We start from the raw sequence: 23,967 nt of genomic DNA, 5'->3' as shown, positions 1-23,967 counted from the left end.
CTTTTTCTTCTTCCGGAGACTTCTGGTGGTAGAATGGGCTTGCTGTGGTTCTTCCTTTTTATTAGGTTCTTCTGCTGCTTTTGTTTTACGCATTTTGTGTTTGTGATTCAACAAGGCTATTATCTGGCCTTTTTCTCTTCTGGATGCTTTGACCCCTCCTACATGGCTTTCTGGATTTAGCATCTGATGTCTGTTTTTCGAGCCACTTTGAAACCCTCTGGCCTAGTTTGCATAATACACTGAGTATGTAATTATACTATTGTTTCATTAGCATCATCTGAGTGTACTGTACAATTACACTTTGTGGATTAACTTTAGTAGACCATTAGCATTAGCCCTAAAACCATGTCCCTTTGCTGACCCTAGGTCAACATGTTTTCAGAAATACAGCGTAATTACCAATTACCTTGGAACTCTTGACTTTAAGGACATTTAAACAAATGAACTTGCCTTGCAATGTGGTTACAGCAATTTTCAGACACACATTGTTGATTGTATAGAGTTCTCATGAGTCAATCAGCGTGTCTTTTGGTTGATGGTATCTCCTTCCCGGTTTCTCCTCGGCCTTGTTACTCTGCACACAGTGGAGAACTATACCATCTTACTACCCTGTTCCACCTATGCAAGTTACTAGCGCACCACGTGGTGGCTTGGATCTTTTACCCAGTCCATCACCTCACCTGTCATCCTTGGCTCTGGAATGTCCTTTTGCCCCCTCCAGTCAACGCTGGCTGGGTCCTTATTTCTGCCACACTGAGAAATTAAGAAGTTTACTTACTGAGCCTCCTGGAACTTGATTGTATCATCAGTAGTCAGATTAGTCAGATTGGATGTGGTTGTGTTGTTGGTTCTCATGACCTACGATTCGAACCCCCGTAGGTTGGCCTCCGTGTTGGGGGACTTTTAAGTCTGTCTCTCCTGTCCATGGATCTCGTAAGTTACCACTTTGGGGTTTTGGGTGAGGGAAGATTGTTGACCTTTGGCCTGTTCTGCTAGAGAAGGCTACATGTCTTGCTTTTCTAAAGCAGTTGAACTGGCAGTTAAAGTAATAAAGATGAAAGCAGTTGAAATGTCTTACAAAGAATAAGGTGAACACAGTTGAAATGCCATTTGTTTTAAAAGCCCTGCAAGCAGTTGAACAAGTGTGAAAGATGAAAGCAGTTGAAACAGGCCCTGAACCAACCCTGATCTAAAAAACACTGCCATTGCTGTTAGTGCAGCAGTCTCATGAATAATTTGCAATGACACCTAAAAAGACACCAAGACCTCTCTGTAACCTGAGGACCCTTTTGAATAACTAATCGCTGCCTGTCTGCGATTGCTTTCATTCAGCCTGTTCCTTGTTTACTGAAAACTTTGTTTTATGCTCAGCCAACCCACTGTGTATATATATTCAATTAAGTTCAGTTTTGATGATAGACAGTATGTTGCAGTTGTATTTGACTATATAATTAAAGTAATGAAAAATAAGCTGTTGTTTTGTGTTCACACCAACCATTCACAGCATCAGAAAACATTAACACTCTCATTTAGCTGTTGTCACACATCAGCCTGCACATCCAAGGCCTAACAATAAATTTAGGTCTTGTAGCAGGACTTTATCCTGTGTTGGGTGATGCTGTTTGTTTACATGTGGATTACACACTGTCCCTTTAAACCTGGCATGTGGACAATAGCCATGGTCTGGTGATTGCAGATGAGATTTACATCAAAATCTGTTTGTTTTTTTTCAGGATCAATGAAGTTCTCTAAACAAACTTTCATGCTGCCCATTGAGCAGCTCCATTCAAACAGCTTGGGCTTCAGTCTCTTGTTCCATGCCACTGCATGATAGTCCAAGATGGAGAGTATGTGTGTTTTACATGAAGTAATGCAATTAACAGAAATGTATTTATTTGGTATCAATCATACACTGCACATACAGTCTATGACATCAATGCACATCTGTCTTATCAATACCATAACTTCAACTGGAAATGTAAAAACAGTGTTTCTCATGTTTCTCTTTATTCAGTAATCAGTCTCTAGTAACCCTGCAGTCCTGACATTATTTCATTTGGGCAACATTGTCTATAGATCCTGCAGGGTCATTTTTGTGCAGCAGAAAGTGTCCTTGCACCTGGGCAGCACTGATCTCAGAGTGGACGGCCAACGCTTGCTCTGCAAACCGCTCTCCTTCAGGGGGAGGCTCGTCTGGGTAGAACCGCCGGAACATCTGAATAAGCTGTTGGTGTGTGCAATGCCCAATGTACTGCTTCAGATCAACACGGCCAGGTCGGATCAGTGCTGCATCTAACCTGTGTGTAGAGATCACAAGCAAAACTGAAAATTAATGTCACTGAAAATACTCCTACAAGTATGTAAAACTCACCAGTGAAATGTGAAACAACACTTTTAGGTCGCAATGATATAGGTTGTAATGTCCATTTTAAAAGGTATTAATGTAACTGGGTAATTATTATAGTTTTAATTAGTTAATACATACAATATTAGTTTTAATATCTGAAAGATGCATTACCTGATATTTCAGCCACTACTAGGCAGCATGGCAAGCTCAGTACACAACACTGACATATTATCACCTTATAAAGCGGTTATGACAAATGTGTTAGCTAACTGTTGCTTGTTTGTACATCAAACAGGCACATAGCAACATTAGCCTTCACGTAAGTCCAATATTTAGTTTCTATTTTGGCTCTATTATGGCCTTGATCAGTTCCTGAAAAAAAATATCTGTCTTTAACTGCTAAATGCTCCACTGTGTTCTCCAGCTGGTCACTAACTTTATCTGTCTCTGTCTCCAGTCAGAGCAGTGTCTGTGGGCTAAAACAAACAAATAAAACAAGGTCCAAAAATAGACCAAAACACTCTGTAGAGCTGAGGGGAACTGCAGAGTCTGTTGATAGCTTTCTGCAGGTTCAGAGGTATCTTTCACATTACACAAAATTATTTAATTAAAGGTCCGGTGTGTAGGATTTAGGGGGATATATTGGCAGAAACAGAATACAATATTTATGAACATATTTTAATTCGTTTATAATCACTTAAAACTAAGAATCATTGTGTTTTTGATACCTTTAAATGAGCCCTTTACATCTACATAAGGAGCAGGTCCTCTACTACCGAGTCCACCATGTTGTTTTTACAGTAGCCCAGAACGGACAAATCAAACACTGACTCTGGATGGGACCATTAACATTTTCATGTTTTCGCACCAGCCACCGTAGTTCTCCAATACACTAGGCCCACGAAGAGAACGTTTCAGATGAATGAAAATGAATGGATTACAGATAAAGAACGGTGGTTGTCTGCCAGAAGCTGTCATGAACAAGTTTTAAGCCATGTTTTTATGATTCACTTTTTAGATCTCGGCCGTTTTCAATTATATGATTTAACCGGATGAGGGATTTAGTCATCAGAAGTCTGGCTCTGAAGTTATCAGAGAAACAAGCTGAGCAAACATTGGTGGCATCTTGGCTCCAGCCCCTGTTGTGCAGAGTAGTGTTGTAGAAACACCATTTTTTAATATGAGACTGCTTTATTCAGTGTTTTTACTGGTTTAAATCATCAGATCTGTTTGTTTAGGAGAAGAGGAGACCTTTACACATAATTTGGCTCTCTGGAAAAACCCTCCGAACATCTGGATCGTAGGCTATCAGAGAAAAAAAATGTGAGCACACATTAGCAGGAGCTGGGCTGGCAGCCCCTCCACAATGAGCCAAACAGCTTTGGGAAACACAGCACGAGGAACTGCTTTATTTAGTGTTTTACTGGCTTTAATCACATGGTCCCTCTGTTTTGGAGAGGAGGTGACCTCTGCAGAGAATTTGGCTCCCGCTAGAAAAAATCTCCTGAATGATGAAAACTGAAGGCATCCAAATCGGGAGAGACTGACAGCAATGTTGGCATTGCTCCATCTTTTGTTATGTTTAAATTGAGACCCCTTGTGGCAGAAAATCACACATTGTTCCTTTAAAAACAAAAACTTAATTTATTTTCTCTGGTATATGATTTTATTTTTTGCTACAGTTTTTATTTAAGTTTAAGGTGTTTTCTATGTTTAAGGTTTTTTTTTTTTTTTTTTTTTTTTTGCTTGGACAACAATAAATGTCGTAAGTACTGTGTTTACAAATTCTCTTCCAACAGTACCTGTCAATGAAGTTGGTGGTCATGAAAACTATTCTGGCCTCAGATGAAGCCACTCCATCCAGAGAATTAAGCAGGCCACTAAAGGTCAGTCTTCCCATTCCCTGGTAAGCCAGAGGGTCTGAGAGGCAAAGACAAAAGGCATTCAAAAGTCAATGAAACACAAAGACAGTGTCTGAGCACTCACAGTAGTCACTTCTAGGTAACAGCTCAATTTTAAAAGACAGCTTCTTCTTCATGTTTCCATTTGTTTCTGACAACAAAATCCAAAACCCCTGGTCCTTCCCTGCTACTTACTCTCTGTGGGGAGCAGCTCACGGCTGACAAAGGCTGCATCTACATCTTCCAGCAGTATGATGCTTTGCTGTGGTGCTACACTTAGAAGGTGGTTCAGACGGTCATCTGAAAGACTTCTGTCACTCAGACTCATCAGACAGATGCTGTAGCCCAGCTCGCCTGCCAGTGCCGTGCTGGAGTATAATGAGGCACAAAGATGTTGGTGAAATATCACCCAAGTACTGGACACCCACCCTTTCTTTCAATCACACCAACTCTAAAAACAGGAAGGGTAAGAATTCCAAAGCACACTCACATAAAGCTGCTTTTCCCACACCCCGGGGGGCCATACAGCAGATATCCTCGTCTGTAGGGGATGCCTGGGTAGAAAAAAAAGTATCATCATACAGAATAACTGTACATTCTAACACAGTAAAAAATGCTATTAGGAACATTCCCATTGTTTTACACTTTTTAAATTTTAACTACAAATCATACATGATACATAATTACCATTTTCCAAGCATACTACCATACCATTCATGAAAATCTGATTTAAGATTTTTATTTTCTGTGTTAAATATTCATGCTTTTGTTTATTTTATTTTTAAGTATGATAACTGCATATAAGCAAGGGAACAATAAAATAAAAAATATTTACAATCTAAAAAATTCTTTATAGTTTCCTTGATTGAAAGCAGGAACTGTTTTGAAAATTCTGCTGAGCTGATGCCATGTTGGCACATTCGCTGCCAAAGTGTCAGCGAATGCGCCAACAAGAAAGACTTAATGGACACTGCTGGCAGGCATAACATGTCACGACAATGACTGTCATGATACAAAAACATTAATTATATAACCAAGTAATAAAAACATAAAACATGTCTTCCATATGCATGAGTGAATGAATAAGTTTGAGTCCTTGGCTAACACCTGGGCGTTCTACCTCTGTCTGTGTACCACTTGGGATTTCCAATGAACTCTTTCACATCATCGACGATCCTTTCAGTCACACCCGCATCCAGGACCACCGAGCTGAGGGGTCTGCGTCGCCTGGGAAATCCAAAGGGCCTCCACTCAGCACCCATGGCTGTGTACATTACTGTTCGTCCCTCTTCCTGCTTCAGGGCCAGTTCTCTTGCTGCAAAACATGATTGACAACTACACTAAAATACCTCTAATGATAAAGGTAAAGATACACAAGTGTATTGCAGTTCTCATATGGTATACACTAAAGACCTGCGTAAACCTTTACCTTCTTGTAAGATATTAAAGAAAATTTGTCTGTCTCTGCCTAAAGCAGTGAAGGTAACAGACTCCCATGGGGTTCCAGTGTGCAGATCCACCATCTGCTTCTCTCTGGTCCTCTCCACCCTGATCCACTTTCTCCCATACCTGCAAACCACAATAGATAACAGTGTCAGAGGATGTACTGTTGACAGAGAGAATGGTATTTGTCAGATTAATAAATGTATGTATTATCTCTGTGTTTTTATGCCATACAAGCTGGTGTGCAGCTTTTGAAAAATGGGTTGTCAGTGTCATTATATTGGTACCATGCAAGTATATTTAGAGAACTCTTCTGACCAGATGATGTGGTTCCCGGGACTTGGGTGGAAGTCAAACTGCGTGTGAACCCGCCCACTCTCATGTGCAAGGTAGGAGGTCTCCACGCTCAGGTGCTGAGTGTGCCTGGCATGCTTGGTAATCCAGCTCAGCAGCCAGTGGTAGCTCTTATCCCTGCTGGGGACCTCTAGAGTGATCATGTAGTGCCTGCGGAAGAAGACCATTCCCACCTGGGCACCTTTCCTGGCCACCGCCAACGCTGTCCCAACCCCAACCAGTCCAAACCCAGCCCCAAAGTATGGGTTGTCCTTCAGGCCATCCAGAAAGTCTGACAGGGGCATGTTGCTGCTATCTGATTCTGCACAAACCCAGTGGAATCAGACTATATATTTGTAATTACACTTTGCAGGAGCACAGACCTACAGACAAAGTAGAAACTCATCTGATCTGTGTGACAGTCCAGACTGTGTTGAGTATATCTATCAGTAGCTGGAGGACCTGGTGCCAAGCTGCTTGAAATCTCTAACAGTTGGAGCTAGTTTCTAATGATACATCTTGTCGTGTTAAATAATTCCGCTGACTTGCCTTCTTTGTCTCCATCTCATACCGCTATCTTGGTGGCTATCATTTCCAGTGCACACCGTGTTCATGTTCAGCTAAAATCCTCATGCTGCATTGTATGAATATGTTAGCGACCTCTACTACACTTCCTGTGTTTGGCAAATATCGTTCCGACTGTTCGCCAGCCCTCAAACATTCGTTCCCCCGTCCCGTTTGCGTTATCTTCACACTATTTTGCTCGGGGACTATAATGACATGTACCTTACATAAATATGTTGGTGGATAACATAATTCGTGCATTCTTCTGTAGCCTGTGTGGACTGCAACGGCGAAATTGATTGCGAGCAGGAACTGCGACTTGAACCGTTAACGACCAAAATCACAAGAAGCTAACGTTAGCTCAGCTAGCGTTACCAGCGACGTCGTTAGTGTATTGGTACAAGTTTATATCGCCTTAAAAAGTAAGTGAAACTTCGGCTGCTATCTCTCAGTATTAATGAGGACACCCTTCTGACTGACACACAGCAGAGATGAGTTTACTCTCTGGATGCTGTTTAACTTATAATGGTTGATGTTTCGTTTTTCAGATAGAATGGACCGCGGAAACCCAGGCGGTAGGTTAAAATTCCGTTTGTACTGCATCGCCTAGTTAATAAGAAATAAGGAAGCAGATAGTAGGCCTAGTAATTAATTAATTGATCTAAACCTATAAGTTACTGTAGACAGTGTAGTTGCCTTACTGCAAATATTTGTCTGTTTTTAAACATGAATAGGAATTTCATTGTTTTATGAACCATAAATTCAATGCACTGTCAGTGTATTTGGATGTTCTTTTATTATCTCGGGACTTAACAGGGTGTCAGGGATGTGAATTTTTCCCCCACAAATTAATTTGAAAGGGGAACTACGCCCAATTTCACAATTCAACGTTATTCCCGTAGTCAGAAACAGTTAAAAAAAAATCTTGGTAAAAATTAACAACTCTCTCAAACTCAAAAACTGCAGTGCTAAAACTCAAATGTGTTATGTTATAGGGTACAAAGTCTAGAGCTGCTCCATAGACAGTGAATGGTCAAACTTGTTCTAGATGACACTGAGAGCAACCAGGGGGATGTTCTGAGTATATGGGTACGTTTTTGGTTCACAAAATCAGTCTCCCAGTCATTTTCTGTGGAGCAGCTCCAGACTTATACCTCAGGGGTGCTGAATGAGAGTCAAATAAGACCATGTGAAAACACCTGGGGGCCAGCTGCTTCTCACATGGTTTAGTAAAAAACGACTGTTTCGTGTTTCATGAAAAAAATAGTCAACCTTCCACTGCTCATGAAAGCTGCAGCCCACACTGTCAGCTTCATGCTTTTTTTTTTATGGCCATGTCTGCTACGCAGCGGGAAATGTCTGCTGCTAGGTAACTATTTGTTAGCTTATTAACCATCGCTTTATGAAAACACATTAGTTCTGCCAGCTTGGTCCATGTCAACAAACTGTATGATAGTCCTTCATCATGACGTGAATGGAAAAAAAATGCAAAATGAACCTGCCTGTGTAACCAAAAATGTGATGCAGGCCACATATGTTATATAGACAAGCTGAGGCCTGTTTAAAATCGGTCCGCGGGCCACAATTGGCCCTGGGACTGGACTTTGGACGCGCATGTCATACTCAATGACATCACAAGTTTGAGACTTACTTCTCTGGTTTCTTGCTTTTGAGAGAGATTAGCTCATGTTCTCAAATAGTGATTTCACTTTTCTAGGCCATGAAAAAAACATTAAAATTCCTAATATAGGTGCTGTTCCCTTTTAAAGGCTCACGTCACACAAATAATTAAAGTGAAATGAAAATGAAAATGAAAATGTTCTTACTTCTACTCAATAGTATCTTGCCAGTTAGATTCAATCTGAGATATTTGAGATATGTCTTTCAATTTCACCAGTACAATGAAGGCGAATGGAATTTAGATCATGGTACTGTAGGTACTAACAAAATCTACACCTGCTTCTGACTGCTCGTAGTGTAGATAAGGAATGTACTGTACATACGGCATGTGTGTGGCAGTAGCTCAGTCCATAGGAAATTGGGTTGGGAACCAGAGGGTTGCCTGTTCCAGTCTGGACCAAATATGGAGTGTGGACTGGTGGCTGGAAAGGTGCTCTGTTATGTTCACAATAGGCAGATTTAGTTGGCAATTAGCAGAGTTAAGCTTCAGATTAGGTTTCTTAAAAATGTGAATGAGCCATTCAAATGGACTCAAATATCTGGCATCCCGTTCCCACTTAATTCAATCAGGAGAGAGAACTCCACAAATGTATCTTCTTTTTGAGTGGCGAGACTGTAAGAGTCACATTACTGACCAACCACTATCAGTGATGGCTGTCACAATGTATAGCAATTTAACACTTAATGTAACACGTACATGTTGACTGCTCCAGTGGAGGCATGTCGCTGTCTCCCCTGACAGAGAGATCTCTCTGATGATGCAAGCTGGGAGGAGCCTCCTGTAGCTGTTGTGGGTTGTTTTTGTGTGTGTGTGTGTGTGTGTGTGTGTGTGTGTGTGTGTGTGTGTGTACGTGTGTATGTGTACTTGTGTCAATTCAATGTACGATTGATTGGCATTCATGAACATACACACGTGTCTACAATCAAATCCGAGTTTCCTGCAGGGTTCGTGGATCTAGTGTATGTTTTTACTACCCAGGGTTTTTATGTACAAATCTACTCACAGATGTATGCAGGGGGTGAGAGGCATTGTCCAGAATACAGAGTAGTTTTCTCAGCATCCTCCTCTCTGACACCTCCACTAAAGACTCCAGTTCCACTCCCAGAACAGATTTCCCCAGCTCCCAGCTTTCCTGATGAGCTTATTGAGTCTGTTAGCATCAGCCGCTTTCACCCTGCTGCCCCAGCACACTACAGCATAGAAGACGCTGCAGCATGGTTCTGCAGACGTTTAAAGATCTGAGTCTCCTGAGAAAGTACAGGCAGCTCTGGCCTTTTTGCACCCCAGTGATACTAAATTGATGCAAAACATGAGTTGTCATGCTGTTTTTAAATCTGTCAAATTGTAACTGAATGCTGTGCTGTTCTTTCAGAAACAATGGAGACCGTGGAAGCTCATCAGTGTGAGAAATGTGGAGAGAGTTTCTCAGACAGTGGCTTTTTTACCTCACACCCCTGTTCAGAAAGGCTGACAACTCCATCCAGTAAAAAACAGCTAGAGAACTACAAGTGTTCTCAATGCAGTGAGGTTTTTTCCAAGCCAGGTATCCTGAAACGGCACCTTAAAATCATCCACGGTGGACATGACCCTGAAGGCCCATTCCCCTGCACTGAGCAAGGCTGCCAGTTCAGCAGCACAGACCGTCAGGAATATCAAGCTCACTTGATGTCCTCACATGGTCTCACTCTTATCCCTTGCACCCAGCAGTCCTGTAAAATGTCATTCCTCACACAGGGTGAGATGGAGAGACACTTGCAGGCCCACATGCCCTTCGGCTGCTTTCAGTGTCAGTTTGTCACTCAGAATGAAAAAGATCTGAATGATCACCTCTCGGAGCACAACCATCTGCCACCTCGTGCTCAAGGTAAACAGACACTTGAATGAGTCAGTGTTATGTTACACAAATGCAGAAATCTTGTCTGTCTTTCCATTTAAAACTGTACTTAGTTTTCAAAAAGAGTACAGGTATGATTTTGTTGGGTCGTAGGTGTACTGCTCTGGCACTGAGAAGTAGATTTTACATTAACATTTTGGCACGTCTGTTTGAAGGGCAGGGGGCTGCAGCCACAACTGTATGCACTAATGGAAGGTACCAACCTCAGGTGTCCAACAGGCCAAAAAGAAAACTGAATACCAGCCCAGCTTATGCATTATCATTACCTGGAGAGAGGAGTGAGGAACAGCCTGAGAGGCCAAGGCACAATATTAAAAGGATGAGAAAGGCAGTGGAAGGAGACAAACCCTCAGCAGTGGATGCTGTACTGCCTCCATCCAAAGGTACGTACAGCAGTTTGCTACATTTTTGCAGCAGCAGCAACAGCAGGTGGGTGGCTGTTTCAGCAATAAAGCTCTAAAGACCTAGCCTCGCGTCACCAGGCTCTTCACATAAAGTGAAAGAGGGTGGCTGTGTTTACATGGTTGAACATGTGCCATGAGTGATTAACTTTGAAAAAATATATTTTTTTGACATTTAGAGGCCAAATGGCCCAAATGGTTCAAATTATACCACTTTTCCATATTTTGCCGTGATAACAAAATTTTATCCAAGTATGCACGGCTGCATGTTAACAGGGATATCAGTGGGATACTCATTTTCATTAGCCATGTGAACAGTTTAGTATGAATATTGGGCCTCATTCACAAACAGTGCATATGCACAAATAGGCTCTTCACATAAAGGGAAGAGCCTGGTTTTTATTCACTCTGAATTTTGTCTGGATTCAGATTCCGGTCTAGGGAGCGGATGCGGAATTCATCAAATTCACCAAAGTAAAAGTGTTCACCAAAGTAAAACTTTAAATTCTGGCGCACCATCGATTTGGGGTGATAAGGGGTGTAAGAAAATCAATTAACTTAATAGCTTGGGGCTTTTCTTGTGAATTCCATTCTTTAAATTAAAGTTTCACCGTATTTTTATTAGCTTGGTGCTTTTATTTTGACGGAAAGGCGCATCCATCGAATTCCGGATCCTGTCTCACTTGTCCTGGTTCCAATTCCTTACCAAAATGGCCACTAACGACCCCAGACTACTAAAGACCCACTGCACACTACCTGTACAGCACTTAACAGCAGAAAGACACAGTTAGTGACTAGCTGGTGAACATAGTGTAGCATTTAGTAGCTTAAGAGGCAGAATTTTTCACCAGGAGTTGGTGGAGACCAAAAATGTAGCTAAAAGAGAATAACTGGTGGCAGACACAAATTTAACATTAGATGAATGCTAATGTTGTTCCACAATTGCTGGATGTGTAAACAAGCAGCAGTTTTCAAACAAGTTTGCTGTACCAATTTAAGAGGGTCGTAATGTGTCAATTTTGTGTTCATAACTTGTTTCCACTGACACCAAGTGGCCCAAAAATGCAGTTATTGCAGGTTTAAGTGAAATAAGATAAACTTAATTGATCTTTCGCAGGGAAATTGAAAGGAATGAAGGCAGTTTTAATATAACAGCCGAGCCATTGCCATTTGTGTGTATGCATGGTCTAAGGCAGCTCTACATTTTTTCACAGTACAAAAAAAATTAGGTAAGAAAATACTGATGACTCCTGAATTTCTACTAAAATGTTTATACGCACAGTTGAAGCACATATTTGTGCATATGCACTGTTTGTGAATGAGGCCCAATATTCATACTAAACTGTTCACATGGCTAATGAAAATGAGTATCCCACTGATATCCCTGTTAACATGCAGCCGTGCATACTTGGATAAAATCTTGTTATCACGGCAAAATATGGAAAAGTGGTATAATTTGAACCATTTGGGCCATTTAGCCTCTAAATGTCAAAAAAATATATTTTTTCAAAGTTAATCACTCATGGCGGAATTGTTCAACCATGTAAACACAGCCACCCTCTTTCATTACATTAACCACTTTGAAGAGGTCAGTGATATTTGCATGTATCCAAAAACGTGTTGATATTCAAGTCTTTCATAATGTTTAAAAGTAGGTGTGCTTCTTCTTCCAACCATAAACGTGGGCTTTTCTTTTGGACATGTATCTCTACACCAGCCTTAGTTACAAACTGTTGGTGAGTTGATTTGTGTATAGTGTATCCATGACAACATACAGATCTAACTGAAAACAGGCATGAGGCCGTGTGTCACAAACTGCAGTAAAGAACCCAGTTGAGATGCATATTCTGAATGCCTGTTATACACATTCAAAGAATGCTCCTAAAACCCGAATAATACTGGCATATCCCACATGTCTGAATGACAAAATGCTGTATTTGGAAAAAGGCCTCATTTGGAATACCCAAACATAATATGCTATTTACATGGCCCGTATCAAATTTGGAATATTGTAATATCGGGAAAAATTGTGGAATATTATGGTGCGTTTAAATGTAGTCAGTGTTTGATAGCACCAAGAAAGATTGAGACATTAAACTTACTTTCATCACAAACTTTGTCACTTTGTTCAAAATTAATTTCTGTTCTTGTCCACCAGAGTACCTTGCAGAGGGATCAGAGCACACTTATCGCACCCACACTTGCCCCAAGTGTCGCCGCTGCTTCAAGATGCGCTCCCACCTGCAGGAGCACCTCCATTTACATTTTCCTGACCCCAGCCTCCAGTGTCCCACCTGCAAGCGTTACTTCACCAGCAAGAGCAAACTACGTATACACAGACTTCGTGAGGCGGGTGAAAAGGTTCACCATTGCCACTTGTGTGAATATTCTGCCGTGGAGCGGAACGCAATTCGTCGCCACCTTACCAGCGTGCATGCCGGTGAGGCAGAGGACGGTGTAAAGGGTCACAGCTATCCCTGCCCCACCTGTGGTCAAAGCTTTCACCAGAGCAAATCTCTTAAGGCCCACATGAAGACGCACAATATTCTGTCACACAGCAAGCCAGTGGCCTGCTTCCAAGAGGGTTGTTCTTTCCAGAGTTCTTTGCGTAAAGAACTTGTCAGACACACTGCCGAGGTGCATGGGTTCAAGGCTGTAGAGTGTCGCCATCACGCTTGTGGTGCCGTTTTCCAAAGTGAGACAGACATGGAGGCTCATTATCGGACACACCTCGCTTACCACTGCTCACAGTGTGATTTCTCATGTTCCAATAAGACTGTCTTCCTCCAGCACCAGCGGCACGGTCACCCAGGAAATGAAAAGCTTTGCTGCGACTTCTGCTGCTTCGTCACATTTAACCCTGTGGAGTTCCAGCAGCACATCGGACATTTGCACGCCAACGAGAAGATCCATCGCTGCTCTCAGTGCACCTACGTGACCTCGCATAAACGGGGCTTGAAGAGACACATGCTGATGCACAGTGGTAAGGAGGGAATAGATTTTTAATATTCTCATGATTTTCTCACCTGATTCTCACTTTACAGTGTCTGCAGTTTGTTGTTTTGATAGCTCTTGTAAGGAGCTACAGCTTTTGGCAAGACATCTCTTGATTTATTCCTTTTCTCTATAATAGGTGAGAAGCCCCACAAGTGCAGCCTGTGTGACTTCAGGTGCCGAGACGAGTCCTACCTCTCTAAACATATGCTCACACACTCAGACAACAAGAACTTTATGTGTGCTGAATGTGGATACGTCACTAAATGGAAACACTATCTGAATGTCCATATGAGGAAACATGCTGGAGACCTCAGGTAGGTACTTCAGAAGTTTGTCATACAACCGTTGGTTATGTTTTTATCTTGGTATTGTTATTGCACTGCTGGGTACACTCAGCCAGCCAATATAGTCCATATTTGCAAATGAAAAAACAAAGTTCCAAATCAATACTTCGTCAGACATCTGACACTAGAATTTGAAACTCAAAGTGTCTGTACAGTAGCAGGAGCAGCGTCACAGCCATAGACTGTAAAAATAATGGACGTAGCTACTGTGACCTCACCTATAGGTTTGTGGACTCCCATTGCTGGCCATTGCTATCTTGGTTTGTTGGAACCAGAAGAACCATATTTGAGTGAGATACTGGTGCTGAGGAGGAGCGAGGGGTGGATCTGACTGAGACACTATCGGCAGACAGCCTGTCACTCAAATCAGCCTGCCCTTAATTATGTGTAGTTTTAAGCCTTGATAGAATATGAACAAGTGAGTTATATAAAAATAAAAGATCAAAAAGTGGTGGAAGATGTTTTAATCATGACAGGCTGCCACTAATAAATGAATGTGTGGGAGACCCTGAAAGTGTGAAAAAGTCTCTTTGCTTTGTATTCCTCATACACTATTGTGGTTAGGACTTAATTTCTTGTTTTCTGTCATAGGTATCAGTGTGACCAGTGCCCCTACCGCTGTCACCGAATGGACCAGCTCAATAGCCACAAATTACGACATCAGGCCAAATCACTTATGTGTGAGATCTGTGCTTATGCCTGCAAGCGCAAATATGAGCTTCGCAATCACATGTTGGCCAAACACTCCGGAGAGGAGAAACAGCCATCCATATATAAGTGCAAATACTGTACATACACTACCTGCTACAGACAAGCCCTTCAAAACCATGAGAACTGTAAACATACCAAGCTGAAAGAGTTCCGGTGTGCCCTCTGCTTTTATTCCTCTTTCAGTAGCATCAGCCTCTTCCTGCACAAGAGGAAAACTCATGGCTATGTACCTGGGGACAAAGCATGGCTTGAAAACTACGCTGCAAAGGAGAAGGAGAGGAACTCAACAGAGTTCTTGCAGGATTTTTACAGTAAGCCCTTAGCAGCTCACAAGCAGTCTGAACAATCCACCTCTGAAGGACCTCCACTGTCTCAAAGAGAACTTTCTGATCTTCCTGGCTCAGCAGATCACAGTGCCAGCAAAGGGTCTGTAGCTGGTTCACAAACTGTGGATTCTGTGGATGTTTTTGACGTTGTTTCGCAAGAGGTTGTTAATCAAGGTATTTCAGATAGTCCTCAATCTGTGAACAGTCCTGAGGAGTACTGTACTCTTGTTTTAACAACACTATCAACCACTGACTATCAGACCTCCTCTTTACAAAATCAGGAAGAAAGTTGTGCAAATCAGACTCCAAGCTCATCAAAATTTAATTGCAATGGCTCTGACATATCACCAGAAAAGGCAGACTTCTCTACATCTTCACTGGAGGAAGATGATGTAGCTATGGCTGATGCAGAATGTGAACAAAGTGACATAGATGACAACTATGAGTCCCTAAATAATACAAGTCAACCAATCATACCAGGGGAGTGTCAAACACCTGCGGTGGAGAGTGGTGGTGGAAAAATCTGTTCCACTTTTCCTTCTGAGCACAATCAGCCATTTGAATCTGAGATCCGTCTTAAAGCTATGAAAAAGCACGACAAAGACCAAGCAGAAGCCATGGTTTTGGAGGGACGGGTGCAGATGCTTGTGGTCCCAGCTAAAGAGGTTTATCGCTGCGATAAGTGCTCTTATGTATCTAGTAAGGAGACTGCTTTGAAGTACCACTGCCAGGCTTTGTGCAGTGGTAGGATAAAGGGACACCAGTGCCAAGCCTGTGGTGCACAGTTCAAACAGCAGCGGGGCCTTGATAGCCACCTGTCAAAAAAGTGCCCAGCACTTCCACGAAAAACAAGGACATTTGTAGGCACTGCCAATACGTGTTTGGCAGCAGAGGACAATTCTGCTGTGGATCAGGATGATGAAACAAATTCCAGTCAGACAGAGCTTCCATCTTCCCAAAATAGGATTTCCACAGATAAGGGACTTCAGCAAGAAGAGGGAGTATGTACATCTCATTTAAAAATCTGTAAAGGTATTGTTGATAATGCTTTTACATCCAGTAACTCAGGACAGAAGCAAAGCAAAATTCAAGCAAAAAAACTTTTGAAAGTTCAACTTGCAAAAAAGCAATTACTTTCTAGTAACAAACAAAGAAATGTTCCTCTGCAGAAGTCCCTTTACGCCAATAAAGATGGGAAATTCAAATGCAAGCTGTGCAGTTTTTCATCAGTCAGGCTTGCAACAGTTGAACGGCACCTCTCAACCTGCAGAAAAATCTTAAGGAAAAGAGAGACTCAGATCATTTCAGAAGAGGGGAACAAGTGTGGCAATGAGTCGATCAAAGAAAAAGAGGACTTGGTGGAAGAGTACAAAGAAAGAACTGGGAATGTTTCTGAGAAACATCAAATCTTTTCTTGTCCAAGCTGTGCATTTAAGTGCAATCAGAAAAGAGCATTAGACAGTCATGAAAAGAGAGGCTGCTTGAAGCCAGATGAAGTCCAATGCACCATGTGTTCATATGTAACTAAATCAAAGACTACTTTGACCCGTCACATTCTGTGTGCCCATAACAAAAAGGTTGGTGTTGCCAAACGTTTGCATTGCCAGCACTGTAGTTTCACCTGCAAACAACAACGATGCATGGCTCAACATATTGCACTCAAACACAAAGGTGCACGACCTCACCAATGTCGATATTGTCCTTTTAGCACCACAAGGCGTTATCGCCTGGAAGAGCATGAGTCTCTTCACACAGGAATCGGTCGTCACAGCTGCGACATGTGTGACAAGACTTTTGGGGCTGTGACAAAATTGCGTCAGCACAAGATGCGCATCCACGACAAACAGCCCACGCACTTCTGCTCACTCTGTGACTTTAGTGGCTACACGCTTGACGATGTGAGACGCCATAATCTCAGATGCCACGTGGGGGAATTACACCATGCTTGCACGCATTGTGATGCTCAGTTTAGTTCAGAGGTTGCACTGAGAAACCACTGTAAACGTGTGCACCAGCTCCAGGTCTGTTTCTCATGTAAGCAGTGTGACTACACATGTGGCAGCGAGGCCACTCTGAAGAGCCACCAAGAGAGCAAGCACCCTCAGGTAAAGTGCAACACTTGCCAGGAGTCTTTTAAGACGAAGGAGAGCCTTGAGATTCATCAAAGAACCCACCTGGCACATCACTGTCAGCTGTGCCCCTTTGCTACCAAAACAAGGCAGCTGTTAGCTCAGCACCTTCTGAATGAACATGAGGAGGAATCTCAGGAGGAAAAGCCTCTCAAGTGCAGTTCTTGTCAGTTTGCTTGTCGGCATCAGTTGGTGTTAGAGCAACACCTTCGTTCACATGGAGGCAAGCGACTTTACAAATGCACAGACTGCGAGTATTCAACCAGGAACAAGCAGAAGATCACGTGGCACATTCGTATACACACTGGAGAGAAGCCTTACAGCTGTGAGCAGTGCAGTTACACCTGCACTGATCCATCTAGGTTGAAGGTAAGTTCCAAGTTTACAGCATGAGTTAATTATTTGTAAGATGTAATTTAGTGTTTGATTTCTTTCCAATGGATACTTAACAGAAATGGTTTTATTTTTATACTTGTGTTAAAAAAAGAAGATGTTGGCTAATATATTGTCAGTTTTTTTAAGAGCAGTAGTTCAACATTTTGGGAAATCTGCTTAATCACTTTCTTGCTAAGAGTTAGATGACGAGATGAATATCACTCTCCTATCTGTCTGTCAAATATGGAGCCACAACCAGGAGATGGTTAGCTTAGCTTAGCATAAATACATGAAATGAGGAAATAGCTCACCTGGCTCTGTCCAGCAGTAAAAATGTTCATGTGCCAGCACCTCTAAAGCTCACTAATTAACAGGTTAAGTCTTGTTAGTTTAGCCAAACCAAAAAATTTAATCAAACTGAAGTGTGAAAACAGCAATTTGCAGATCATGTGGAGTTATGGCCCAGGGACTCAAAGTCACTGTACCCAGCCAAGAAATAGTCTGGTATATTTGTTAAAACCACAATATGAGGTTTTTACACTAAGTATTGATTTTAAATGCAGACAGAACCAGGCTAGCTGTTTCCAGCCTTTACGCTAAGCTAAATTAACAAGCCACATGCCGTATTGGACAGACATTAGGGTGGTGTTGGTACTCTCAACTAACTTAAGACAAAAAAGCGAATAAGCTCAGGTTTAGGCGTAGGAGGTACTGATTTTTGAAGGGACAGAAAGGTAGGGTGAAGTGTTAGGGCTACACAGCCATCAAAACTGAAGTTCTTTAGAGGCACACTCCAAACCAAGTGTTATGAGAAATCATTGGCAAGCAACAAAAGTAACCCACAAATACTGTTTATGTTCTCCATTAATAAACATTTAAAAAATACAATAATTATTGTATTATTATCTCAGTTTAATGTTGTATCAATATATTATGGTCCTTTTCTTTATTACAAGCGTAACATGAAGAACGTTAGTAGTATGCTCAATAGCAAACTAGCTTGCTAGCTAACGTTACAGCACAACAATCCCACATTTTTGACATATTTCCATTTTACTTGTCCCCCCTTTGATGGCATATGATCAGTGGTGGATGAAGTACCATCTTACTGGAAAATGACTTTAATAGAGGTTAAAGTCACCTGTTAGAATATACTTGAGTAAAAGTCTAAAGTATCTGCTATGAACTGCACATAAGTATTAAAAGTATTTTTTGTTATATTGAATGTTATTGAGTATTGAAAGTAAAAGAACAAGTAAACGCTATTAATAAAAAAGCTATTGGTCAGATTATAAAATTTATTTCAATTTAACATATACACCAGCTTAAAAATGGAAAGTACATTACACTCAAAGGTGTGCTCACTGTACCTGTCACAAATCTTTATCTCTTTGAATCATTACTTGCCCTCTCTGCTGCGGGATGCCATTTTCTGCTTCCATCATGAAGTAGGTCTCATTGTCAAGTGGAATGTAGTAACTAGCATACTGCATCTAATTTGACATGCAGCCTGGGCTCGATTAGAAGTCTAAACTTGACCATAGCTTTTTGAGCACTTGTTTGCACTGGCCCATATGTGATTAACTTATGATCAAACTTGCCTGCTAAGACCACTGATTCGCCAAACCTTCTGATTTAATTTTGTAGTAAGAAAGTAACAAAAATGCTTAGGATGACGACATACGTAGATACTGGAGTAATACTGGAGTAGAACACATTTCTTCCAATGCATAGAAATGTATTGAAGTAAAAGTATTCGTTTTGTTTAGGAAATGTAGTGGAGTAAAAATGAACGTTGACAGAAGTATAAAAACTCAAGTAAAGTTAAGATACTCCCAAAAAACACTTAAGTATTATGGCAAAGTATTATCACTTTGTTATCCACCTTATTTTCAAACACGGAAGTAAATAGTGATCAACGTTTTTTTGTGCGTGAGTTCTGGTCAGCCGCTTTCCCTCATGCTTTCCCTTACCGGAGCTAACGGTGCAAGCTTTTTTTTTTTTTTTTTCAATTTTCAGTTGTTTATGTTAGTCAATCAGTTAGTTAGTTAGTTAGTTAGTCTGTGTATTTTGTATAGATAACTGTGCCCACGTTTCCGTTATAACAGAAATTTATTCCCCCTAAACGCGAATAAATCGCACGTCGGATTTGGTTCTGCAGGTTCTCTGCTGGTACACTGGAGACGGGGATCAAGCAGTTTGTCTCACTCGGAATAGATTGTGCTTTTTTGGTTCGTAGTTTATGATTGACATGCGATTTATTCGCGTTTAGAGGGAATAAATTTCCGTTATAACGGAAACGCGGGCACAGTTATCTGTACAGAATACACAGACTAATAACTAACTGATTGACTAACATAAACAACTGAAAATTGAAAAAAAAAAAAAAAAATAGCTTGCACCGTTAGCTCCGGTAAGGGAAAGCATGAGGGAAAGCGGCTGACCGGAAGTCACGCACAAAAAAACGGAAGTTGATCACTATTTACTTCCGTGTTTGAAAATAAGGTGGATACCACTGCAGATGACCACCAAAATTTAACTGAAGTCCAGCAGCTAAGTTACTGCACTTCTGCACTGCTCCTCTCATGTTGGATATGTTGGGCGGCTGTGGCTCAGAAGTGGAGCGGGTCGTCTACCAATTGGAAGATCAGTGGTTCGAGTCTGTATGTTGAAGTATCCTTGAGCAAGACACTGAACCCCAAATTGCTCCCGATGATGCTTCCATCAATAACTTAGCAGGTGGCACCTTGTATGGTAGCCTCAGCCACCATTGCATGAATGTGTGTGTGAATGGGTGAATGTGACTCGTAGTATAAAAAGCACTTTGAGTGGTCTAATGACTAGAAAGGCACTATACAAATGCAGGCCCATCCATTGATACAGACTGGCAGGTTAGGAGCACAGGTTGCTAACATTAGCCAACAGAGCATCACTACTGGCCTGCTAACGAAGGTGTTTTCTCTCTTATTTGATGACTTGTCTAAGTGATCAATAGCATGTAACCTATGCTGCGAACAAATCGCGAACTCCATCAGATAAATGGCAGATGTTGTTGTGGTAATACCATGATTGCTGCTGCATGCTGTGTCTTAATTACGATGATGACATGTTGGTCATGAAGCTCTTGAAGGTTTGTCCCATTTCATAGGGAAAGATTTCAACCACTACTCCTTGTAACTCTGTTCCAAGAAGCACAGGGGCACTCGAACACAAGGGGTAGGAGTAAAAAAAAAAAAACAAAAGGAATGGGATTGAGCCTTAGTTTAGTGTTTCATAATAAAATGTATAGGTAATATACTGTGTGTAATCCCTATACTGTAATATGGCATTGAATGTGTTTCCAAAAGATAAAGCACAATGAAAATGCTACGTGTTCTCTTATTTTTCCACTACAGCTTCACATGAGGGTTCACCAAGCAGAGAAGAAGTATCTTTGTCCAGAGTGCGGCTACAAATGCAAGTGGGCGACTCAGCTGAAGTATCACATGACCAAGCACACAGGTATTGGAAAGACATTAAGCGTGATGATAATGATACTTGGTCCCTTTTTAATATTAGGGAACAATGAGTTTTGCCTCAGTCATGTTTATTGTCAGCAGTGCCTCTCTGTTTTTTAGAAATGTGTGGCAGGTTAGGCGGCACGGTGGTGTGGTGGTTAGCACTCTCGCCTCACAGCAAGAGGGTTGCTGGTTTGATCCCGGGTGTGGGAGCCCTTCTGTGCAGAGTTTGCATGTTCTCCCCGTGTCAGCGTGGGTTCTCTCCGGGCACTCCGGCTTCCTCCCACAGTCCAAAGACATGCAGATTGGGGACTAGGTTAATTGATAACTCTAAATTGTCCGTAGGTGTGAATGTGAGCGTGAATGGTTGTCTGTCTCTATGTGTCAGCCCTGCGATAGTCTGGCGACCTGTCCAGGGTGTACCCCGCCTCTCGCCCAATGTAGCTGGGATAGGCTCCAGCCCCCCCGCGACCCTCAAGAGGATGAAGTGGTTAGAAGATGAATGAATGAATGAATGAATGAATGTGGCAGGTTATTTCTGTAAATCACTGTTAAAGCTCAGCAAAACTTTTTTTTCAGGCACCTATCTGAATTTGCATTTGTAAATGTAGTTTACAGATTTAATGTTGAGAATTTTATACTGCCAGGAAAAAAAAACATTTATTTGTCCTCTGCAGGGGACAAGCCATATGCCTGTGATGAGTGTGACTACCGCACTAACAGAGCAGATGCTCTCCGTGCCCACCGGGACACGCAGCACTGTGACCTGCGCCCTTATGTCTGTGAGAAATGCGGCAAAGCCTTCAAGACTAGTTTTATACTGAAGACTCACCAGCGCCAACATAGTGACGATCGGCCATACACGTGCGGCTTGTGCCACAAGGCTTTCCGGTGGCCGGCGGGTCTCAGACATCACTACCTCTCACACACCAAGCAGCAGCCTTTCTGCTGTCGCCACTGCTCCTACAGAGCCAAACAGAAGTTCCAGGTGGTCAAGCATTTGCAGAGGCACCATCCAGAGATGTCTGTGGAGCAGGGGGTGGTGAGGGACTCTGAAGCGGTAAGCCTGACCCTGAAGGAGGCCTTGCAGGGGACACTGGATGAGAGAGCAACAGAAGTGGACAAAGAGGGAGGGGCGGGCGATGAGGTACAGGTTGAGGAGGTTATACAAAGAGAGGAAGACTGTGAGACAAAAAGCTGAAGAGAGGGCATAATAGATGCAGTGGTCAGTTGTAGATGTCATCATAATTGACCACCTGATTTTAGCATTGGTGGAATGTGGTGTCATTTTGCCCGAGTTTTGCACTGTAAAGAAAACTATTTTTCAACCTGGATCCTATTTTCCCATGTTTTTGTGTGTAAGCGACTAATGGAAACAACAAATTGGTCCTGTATTGAGTGAGAACACTGCAGACAGCAGGCGCATAATGGACTGTAATGCAACCTCTCGGGACAAAACTACCCTCAGTTTACGTCCACTAAAAGTGCTTGTTTTTGCCACTGACAGGCTCAGATTCTTATAGTAAGTGTCTGACAACATTCCTACAGAGGTTGAGCTTTTCATGAAAAAGTAAGATCATTGTTGTTTAACCAAGAACAGCCCCGAAATCTCTATTGTCATTTTTTCATCATAAAACGCATACAACCAAAATGAGCCGTCTTGGCTTGTCTTCACTGCATTGTTCCAACAATCACCAACTATGGTTTGGTTCAAATAAATGCTTAATTTGCCCAGTTAGATGTGACAATATGCCGGCTCTAAACACACTAAAATTACTGCATATTTAAATGGAGTCTGGTGGGATTGGTGACAGTGACTTTGGGGCTGTTCATGGTTAAAAAGCAGGAGCTGACTCTTTAACAAAAAGGTCTATCATAGAAGGGTTCTTTCCATAATGTTGTAAGTACTTGGAATAATAATCGGAGCCTGTCAGTGGCAAAAACAAGCAATTTTAGAAGATGTATATTGACAGTGGTACCATGGCACCAGTACTGCACCAATTTTTAAAAAATGTTGTTGCCATTATCACTGAGACACAAAAACATGGGAAAATGTAGTCCATGTTGAAAAATAGTTAGGTTTCTCTTAAAGTATAAATTCAAGTTACATGTACTTAACTTAAGAATTTCCATTTTGTTCAACTATATACTCGTATGCCACTAAACAAGTTATTCACTGTACTTTTTACTCCACTGCATTTGTCTTGAGTCACTTTTCAGATTACAGTTTTTCATACCATTCTTTCCCAATGAAAACCACGTATCTTAAGATTGATTTTGAATGTTTGTGATAAACTGAACGATGAAGTGTTCCTTTATGAGTTGAGAAAATTCTCCCACTTCTTATGCTGAATAAAGTATATAAAACCCTCTTGGATCAGCTGGAAAATGCATCGTCACAAAGCTGAAAACTAGTTGACATTTAGAGATCTGTAGTTCTCACAGGATGGCCACACTACAAACATATGACGGTCTTATAGAATGTGATGCCTTGCTGTAGATTAAGCTACCACACTGAATATAAAGGAGTTAAAATGAGCACAACCTCAAACATCTACAGCAGTAAAATGCAGCATACTGTATATATTAAAGCAGCATCAAAAGCATCAGATATAATAAACAGGAACATTTTACTGCACAATCAAAACTTATAACTTTTGATTGTAATACTTAGTGCTGATAATACTTACACACTTGTACATACTTAAGTATGGTTTTGAATGCATGACTTTAACTTGAAGTGGAGTATTTTCACAGTGTGCTATTTGCACACTGATCTGAATACTTCTTCCAACACTGGATTTTAATGTACTGTAAAATGCTAGTGGAACATATCAGTACACATAGTTGAATAAGAGAATGTGGACTGAAAGGAAGGTGTGCTTTGTGAAAGAAATAAACCATGTTTTCTTTTAGTTCAAGTCCTTTGATATTTGCTTGTGATGAAGAGTATGCATTTATATATATACTATAGTATATGTATAGTATATAAAGTGAATAAAGGAACTTGCACAATGAATGAGT

At 41.5% G+C, this 23,967-nt stretch overlaps 2 protein-coding genes across 5 annotated transcripts; one reads left to right on the top strand and one right to left on the bottom strand.

The window, feature by feature from the left end:
* Positions 1-1,895: 1,895 nt before the first annotated feature.
* On the bottom strand, positions 1,896-6,703 carry LOC125899965 (mitochondrial chaperone BCS1). The gene is made up of 7 exons (XM_049594671.1): positions 6,010-6,703; positions 5,678-5,817; positions 5,369-5,563; positions 4,739-4,802; positions 4,444-4,616; positions 4,150-4,267; positions 1,896-2,297 (listed from the first exon to the last, which is right to left on the bottom strand). Exons 1-7 carry the CDS (start codon positions 6,327-6,329, stop codon positions 2,048-2,050), a joined length of 1,260 nt encoding a protein of 419 aa, XP_049450628.1. The 5' UTR covers positions 6,330-6,703; the 3' UTR covers positions 1,896-2,047.
* A 168-nt stretch (positions 6,704-6,871) lies between these two features.
* znf142 (zinc finger protein 142) lies at positions 6,872-23,939 on the top strand. 4 transcript variants are annotated; one of them, XM_049594662.1, is made up of 9 exons: positions 6,872-7,010; positions 7,137-7,163; positions 9,642-10,133; positions 10,319-10,546; positions 12,723-13,547; positions 13,698-13,875; positions 14,497-17,440; positions 20,842-20,947; positions 21,621-23,939. In XM_049594662.1, the coding sequence occupies exons 2-9, from the start codon at positions 7,142-7,144 to the stop codon at positions 22,142-22,144; spliced, it is 5,319 nt and encodes a 1,772-aa protein (XP_049450619.1). In that variant the 5' UTR covers positions 6,872-7,010; positions 7,137-7,141; the 3' UTR covers positions 22,145-23,939. The 4 variants fall into 4 exon arrangements, with proteins under 4 accessions (XP_049450619.1, XP_049450620.1, XP_049450622.1 ...); XM_049594663.1 differs by lacking the exon at positions 7,137-7,163; XM_049594665.1 differs by lacking the exons at positions 6,872-7,010; positions 7,137-7,163 and having other exon boundaries at positions 9,954-10,133; positions 10,372-10,546.
* Positions 23,940-23,967: the final 28 nt, after the last annotated feature.

This window comes from Epinephelus fuscoguttatus, linkage group LG13 (assembly GCF_011397635.1).
Source record: "Epinephelus fuscoguttatus linkage group LG13, E.fuscoguttatus.final_Chr_v1".
In the NCBI taxonomy this organism is placed as follows: domain Eukaryota; kingdom Metazoa; phylum Chordata; class Actinopteri; order Perciformes; family Serranidae; genus Epinephelus; species Epinephelus fuscoguttatus.
Note: the sequence above shows the minus strand (reverse complement) of the source record. Positions and strands in the feature narration are given on the sequence as shown.